The sequence below is a fragment of the Rousettus aegyptiacus genome, unplaced genomic scaffold (assembly GCF_014176215.1).
Source record: "Rousettus aegyptiacus isolate mRouAeg1 unplaced genomic scaffold, mRouAeg1.p scaffold_m13_p_9, whole genome shotgun sequence".
Taxonomy (NCBI): Eukaryota; Metazoa; Chordata; class Mammalia; order Chiroptera; family Pteropodidae; genus Rousettus; species Rousettus aegyptiacus.
In genome coordinates, this window is record NW_023416312.1 from 104,412,771 (window position 1) to 104,420,277 (window position 7,507).

The 7,507-nt window shown below is 47.9% G+C and overlaps 1 protein-coding gene across 7 annotated transcripts in view; it reads left to right on the plus strand.

Moving 5' to 3' along the window:
- The window catches only part of DLG3 (discs large MAGUK scaffold protein 3), a 47,361-nt gene extending 45,283 nt beyond the window's left edge, over positions 1 to 2,078 (plus strand). For all 7 annotated transcript variants that reach the window (XM_016132619.2, XM_016132618.2, XM_016132617.2 and 4 more), the window contains one exon: positions 3 to 2,078. In XM_016132619.2, coding sequence (XP_015988105.1) covers positions 3 to 109 — 107 coding nt within the window. In that variant the 3' untranslated portion in view covers positions 110 to 2,078. The remainder of the gene's footprint in view (positions 1 to 2) is intronic.
- The last annotated feature ends 5,429 nt before the right edge of the window (positions 2,079 to 7,507 follow it).

Genomic DNA, 7,507 nt, shown 5'->3' on the forward strand with positions numbered 1-7,507 from the left:
AGCCATTGTACAGGGTGACTCACTGGAGGAGATTTATAACAAAATCAAACAAATCATCGAAGACCAGTCCGGGCACTACATCTGGGTCCCGTCCCCCGAGAAACTCTGAAGAGCCCCTCCAGGCTTTCTCTTGTGAACAGAAGAAATCAAGCCCCTCCTCCCTCCCTCGTCATTCCTGTCCCCACGGGGAGAACAAATGACTACTGTTCTTGTCCCCTTTTTTAGATATGTCAAAAAAATTGAGTTTTCTAGTCCTGTTCTGTTTTTTTAAATTTTTGTTCTGTTTGAGTTTCTTTTGGGGGATGATGCCATCTCACTCATCATGTGACTGTGCCCATTCCTGCATGGCCCTTTCCCGAGCACTAGCACAGGTGCAAGTCCATCAGAGTCATTGTCTTCATAACAATCAAGCAGAAGCGAAGCGAAGCGGAGGACTGATGGGATTTCACTCTGGACCGCGGCGCGGCTCGCGGAGCGAGCTCGGCGCACGTGATGAGATGCTCCCGGCATTTCTACCTACCTGTCCTGTGTCATGCAGCTCGGAACGGTACAACGTCACGGTGACAGAAAGTATCTTATTTATACATAGATATATATATGTAATTTATATAAAATATATAGAAATTATTATATATATATATTATACACTCTCATATAATATATATATATCACACACCTTTGGACTAGAAAATCTATGGAGACTTCATCAATGGTACTGTGTTATTAGAGAAACGCTTTAATTTTCATATTCCAATCAGATGGCATCTTGTGTCCCAGCTGGTTGGGGAGGGATTGAAACTGGTAGGACGTGCTGTACCAAGGGCACTCGCATTTGGTCATTCTCCTGAGAGCGGGGCTTTCCCCTGGGAGGCGTCAGCCGGGGGTGGGGCTTTTGCCCTGGGCCGAGAGGGTTGGAGACTTGACGCGGAGCAGCTGCTGCCCTCGAGGGGCGGTCAGTCCTGTGTGCGGAGAGGGAATGGCTACCGATGCTCCATATTAAATTGCCTATTGTTTTATGCCACCTGATGTGTCTGCATGAGAGGTTTCCTTTTTGTTCATTTTTAAGCTGCTGTTAAACCAAAACCATGTTGTGCTACCGTGTCAGCCTTTTCATTATTCCAACTTTTACTTTTACTCTTGAAGCGAACGCGTAGAATCAATTCGGCAGTGTTCTAAAGGGCGCGAGCTCGCGCATGACCCAGGAGGGAGAGCCGCGTCCCTCTTGCCTGCGACATGCAGGCCTCAGCTGACGCTCCTTCATGGGGCCTGCGACAGAGACAGGGAGCCACTTACCTTCCAGTTCTGTGCCGGGACATTAGGACCGCACTGGGCTTGGCCAGCCATGTCACGAGAAGTTCGACTCGGTGTCCTCGCAGCTGCTTCACAGGCCCGGCCCCTCCCCCACAGCTGGTAGTGACACCCTCATGTTGTCAGTCCAAGCTGGACAGCTCAGATGCGCTTCCTGGTCACGTGTGAAACCCTGTGACCCTTTTGCAGAGTCACACGCAGTAAGTGTGGTCAAAGGAGTTTTTCTCTGTCCACAAACGCGGGTGCAGGTGTGGCTGGGGCCCCACCCACCGAGCCCCTTTGAAGGCACCTGCCTCCTTCAGCTCCACGCTGGAGGTGTGACGCGACAGAAGAGTGTGGGTGTGCTCGGCCCCCAGGGCTGAGCCTGCTGTTTCCTAGGCCCCTGCGTTACGACCTGTGCGAATGACGCCACGTCGAAGACACTAAGAACTACCAGCCACATTTAGGAAATCTGGTGACAGTTGTCCTACCAGCATAACGAGGCTAACTGTACACTGGGGCTGTGAACGAGGGTAAAGAGAGGGCAGCGGCCTCACCTGCGCGGTGCACTGAGCTGAAGGCCATGAACGATAAGGCACCAGCCATTGTGGGTCTGGAGAGGATGGCGTGTTGGCTCCTCTGATGTAAGTCACGTCACTCTGGATGATGCCAGCCCTCTACCCGTCCCACGGAACGAAAGCAAAGACTCAGAGCACGCATGACACCAGTTGGTTTACCAGTGTTCCTTCTGAGGGGACATATATTTTTAAATAAACGATAGTTGCAATGAACTGTGGCTCGGAGACCTTGAAGTAGTTGACAACGGAGGGGTGGGGACATGGCAGTGGGAAAAATGTCTCAAACTTTTGTTTGGGGACCAAGAAGGTATTTAGTGACCACCAGCTGCCTGAGTCAGGTATTTCGGTTCCTCTAACTCTACATGGTTCTAGACTTCTGTAGTCATAGCCGACACTTTGAGAAAGCTATACATTTGGTCTTCCACCCCAGCCCCAAAATACTGCCTCGAGTAGCACCACGAGCTGTGTAGGGGTCACCACATCCTGGGTGGGGAAACGCTGATATTTTGTCAAAAGGTACCCAAGAGAGGAGATGCCAGCTGCAGCAAAGAGGTCCGTTAGAGAAAGCAGGGGCTGTACCCCAAACTAGTGTGTAAGTTGTGCCCGCCTTCTGTACTCCACTAGCTTCATCGGCGAGCACAACTTACACACTAGTTGTGCTCGCCGATGAAGCTAGTGGAGTACAGAAGGCGGGGGACAGGGAAGAGCCGGGGGGAGCATCCTGAGCCAGTCAAGGTCAAAAAACGATTGGCTGAAAAGGGACAGAAAGCTTGAGCAGAAAGGTCACTACTAAGGACAATGTAGATCTTTCCACAGGAGCTGTCAGAAAACCCTGTACAGATGAGCCAAGTGGGCACCCGGGGCTGGTGGCTTTGTCAAGGCCGTCCCACAAAATTGTCAGATGCCCGGTGAAGCCCAGCCAGGCCCAGCAGTACTGTCACCTCAGTAGTCCCAAATTGTGTCCTTCAACCTTGTCCCCACCTGGGATTTCACGGCCTCCATTCTGTCAATCCTCTTATCCAGTCAGTTCCCCGTCACCTCTCGGACATTTATTTCATTGTCATTGCAAATAACATCCTGAAGCTCCACAGCCTCTCTCTTTGCCACACTTGGACTCTTTACTGCCCTCATCTCCACACCCGCCTTCCCTCAACGCCTCTTTGAGAGCAGACACCATCCGACCCACCTTCATAACTCCAGCATGTAGCACGATGTCGCACATGGTGGGTGCCCGGAGAGACACAGACGCACTGCTCTGGCTCGACCAAAGCTGTGGTGAACGCGGCTTTCTGGGGGCGTGTCACAGAGCGCTTCCATGCCGGAGTCCCAGCACCCTGCCACTTCCTCTGAGATCTCATGCCATGAGCTACGGCTCTTTCGGGGCCAACCACTTCCTTCCAGCTCCTCCCCCGGCTTTCACTCTCGCCCCTCACCACGAACCGCTCTGTTCGCCTTCGCTGACCATCCATTCGCTCATTCAGCACAGCGTAATGGAACGTCCCAGAGCTCTCGAGGTCTGCCATGACCTCACAAGCATGACATTCAGAGGCCCCGTTCTCAGCCTACTGTCACGGAAACGTGAAAACGCCATGTCCCCGCTCTCACCACTGACTTTGTTTCTTTTTGGACCACTTCGCTTCTCCTTGGCTTTTCACTCCCTCTTTCCCATTTCCCAAAGGTCACCATTTTCCTACTCATCTAGGTCCAAAATCTGATCTCTCTCTTTTGGCCATCATATCCAATCTACCCCAAATCGCTGATTCTTTGTAATGCCTTTCAATTCAGTCCATTTTCATGATCACCGCCCCGACACTTGGAATAACGACAGCCGTGGCTTAGCGAGAGCATGGTGATCGGCACCGCGCTTGCTGCTGGGAATACAATGGGAAATCAAGTGAAGACAGTCCCTGCTCTCGAGTACCTTATAGTCTGATGGGGGGAGGGCAACAAACAAGTAGAGTATTAAGTGCATTATTACACGTGATGCTAAATGCTATGAAGGAAATAAATAGGATGTGGTCACAGAGGATGACATAGTGAGGGAACCTGCTTAGAGAAGGTGCCCAGAGAAGGCTCCTCTGAGGAGGTGACAGGTTGAGATGTGTAAGATCAGTAGTATCAGCCTGCTGGAGGAGGGGTGTGGGGTGTGGGGTGTGGGATGTGTGGGAGGGAAGTATTTAATGCCCTCCATTGGCCTCAATCTGCTTTTCCAACATTATCTCCTGTCTCTCCACAAACCAATCTAGGCTACTTGCCTTTTGACTTGCGAGCAAGGCCTGTCTCGAATGTTTCTAGTCTTCGTCTCTATGAAACCCATCAAGTTCCAGCTCAAACGTCATTTTCCACGATGACGTCACTGGTCACCTCCCTTCTTTTGCATCACTCTGGCAATTTATACTCTGCTTGCTCTACTCTTTCTTGCATGGCAGCTATTCATGATGTACTTCAACTCGATGAAAAGCTGGAAAGCTGGGATGGCATCCGTGTATCTCTGTATCCCTCGAAGCAGCTGATACATGCTGGATGCTTAATTATTGATTGTTGAAATGAACTTCCGCTTTCCAGACTTTACTGTCTTGACCTAAAACCCAGGGAAGTTGTTCATGTGATCTCTAAGGCCTCTCGTATTGATGATAAAATAGAATTCTAAAGGACACGTGCTGTTCTGACCCCTCTCCACGCAAAGACAGTCTGCCTTTTGCAAATTTTAAGTTCATAAAAACAAATGGACAGTGATGCAGATGCCATAGAAGGCTTAAATACAGCTGTTAAAGAACATGGCACAGGAGCACATTAAGTTTATACGCAATTAAACATTGCACGCAGATGGGCTAGGTGCTTGCTGTGCGGGAGCAAAGGATCCAGAGGGGACATGTGGGCCCCATCGGATGAGAAATTCTTTTCCTACCTGGAGGATAGGAGTCCAGGGAAGCTTAAAATAGCAGATGTGATAGAAGAGGGTGCTGATTCTGAGGACAAAGGAACAGCACTAGGGAAATACAGGGATGGACGTGGCCAACGTGCCACCAGATGCCCTTGGGGAGTGTTCAGGTGCACCACGGCAGCAAAGAGTTTCTGCTGCTAGTTCCCAGCAAGAGCTTTTAAGATGAGTGTGAAAGGGTGATGGTCCCCATGGGGACACATGGAAGGGAGGCGAAGCAGGAGGTATTGAAAGTGTCTCAGCTCCCTGCAGGGGATGAGGTACCTGGTTTGTCTTAGAGCAGTAGCTGGCTGTGAAGCGCAAGCTTTCCGACTTCCAAATTTTCTTAAAAGATTCATGAACCACCTCTCTGTTTTGGCTTGTCAGAGAGGCTGAGGCATTATTTCTAAGCAGAATAAGGGGGAAATCTTTTAAAAAAGAAAAAGACAAAAGAAACCAGGAGGTAAAGGTAGAACGACCCTAAAAAGTCAAAAGTGCCGCTGCTAAGGAGAGGAATGGCAAAGGAGACACAAAGGACTTGCTCCAGGCTGTGCCAGTGTCCACCCCACTGGGGTTGAGTTGGCTCATTTTAGAGAAGAAATAAAAAGAAACGAGAGAAGGTAAAAGGGAATAAAGACCAGGCTCACGACCACGAGGAGTGTAAGAACGCCAAACAACAGACATGGTAAAAAGCCCCGTGCCCCTGGAGCTGCTCGGAACAGGTCTCCTGGAGAACGACAAGAGGGGGTCAAGATTTAGTAGCCTCAGGGGAACATATAACCCTGTCAGACAGCAAGAGCTGAATCGTAATCACAAACTTTCAAAAGGCACTTAGTATGTGTCAGGCATCACTTGAAGCGCTTTGCGTGCATTTAGTCACCTGCTCTCAAACAACCCTGTGACTGTTGTTATAGACATACTACGGATGAAGAAACCTGAGGCATGGACAGGTTAGGTAACTTAACCAGGGTTGTACACCTATGTGGAAGGACAAGGATTTGAACCCAGGCAATTTGGTCCCAGGGCGCATGTTTGCCACTGTGCTGTGTCGCCTCGTCCAGCTCTTCCCACTTCCCTTCCCGGGATTTCTTTGCAGTCCGGCTTTTGCCCTCACCACTCCCCAGAAACTATGCTCTCAAAGGTCGGTATGTCCAAGTCACCAGATTTTAAAGCTTCACAGACCTCATACTCAGCAACCTCTCTACCACATTTGATGCCATTAAAACATTCTCCCCACTCAGAGTGAAACTTTTGCATCATCTCTGATTGTGTATCTAAGATAGTCCTCACATTCACCAACACTGTTTTCATGGCTATTATCCCAACTTAATTCTTCATTATTTTCATTCATTCAACAAACACACACATAGTTCTACGTGACAGGCCCTAGGGATATAATAGTGGGCCAAGCAGATCTCTGTCCTTATAGAGCTTACTGTTGAAGAGATAGCCATTAAATAAATAATCACACAAATAAATATATATTTACAAACTGATAACTGCTGTTAATGAAAATAGAGGGCTTTATAAAAGGGTGAAATAAGGAAATTATAGCGGCCCCCAAATTTTTTTCTCGAGACTCTCCATTCTCCAATTTACCCACAATTGCCCAGAGTAATATTCCTCAAGTCTGTCTCTGACCTTACCACTCCCTAGCTCTAATTCCTTCAATGGCTGACAGAATGAAGTCCAAACTCCTCAGCTAGATATCCAAGATCCTCTGTAATCTGGTTCCGACCTGACTTTTTAAGCTTTTTCCCACTGCTCCCCTTCAAGCACTTTATGCTACAAATAAACTGACGCATTCACTGTTCCTTGTCCAGAAAGACTGCGCCTTTGCCTTGCTGCTGCTGCTGTTATTATTACTATTTTGCTTGGAATACCCTTCCCTTCATCCCTTATATCCAAATACTATATACATTATTAAAATTCGGTTTGAACTCCACACAGCGTCTCCCGAGCCTTTGCTTTGGAACCTCAGCACTTTCCCCCTACTTTTATAGCATTCATGTTCTATAATAGTGTAATCACTCTAATGCAATAAATGTAAGCCTAACCTCTTTATCAGACTATAAACTCATTGAGGGTAAGATTTGGGTCTACACCACAATTATTTATTGACTGAATGGACAGATGAATGAATGAATGAATGAATGAATGAACAAATGAATAAATAGGTGAAAGTATGGTTGGTGGCTTCCTGATCGACGACATGGAAGGGGCCCTAAGTATACAGACATAATATATTTTCTTTCATCATGTATTTTCATTGCGGTTCAACAGAGAACTGTAGGAAAGCTGGTTCAACAGAGAACTGTAGGAAAGCTATCAAATCAAATGCTGCCCGTTTCCACCTTCTTCTACCTCTTATTCTACCAGTGTACCTCTGTAGGGGTGAGTGCCCCCTCCCCCCACAGGAGACATGGAAACCGTCTCCAAGGACTATGAAGCTGTGGGCAGAAAATTCAAGGACTTGGGAAACCAGGTGGTGTTTTCTTCTTACAAAAGAAAGTTGGTACTTTGAAAAAGAATATATGGAAGATGAAATGACTGCCTAGAGAGATGGAATTTTAGATTAGCAATTGTTTTCTCTGGGCTATAGTTTAAAATACTGAATTGCTTGGCTCTTGGCTAGGGACAGTTCTCTATGATCATTGGGGAAAATGTGTTTACCCAGAGCCTTGCTGATCTGATAACAACTTTAAATTGAAAATGAAGGGGA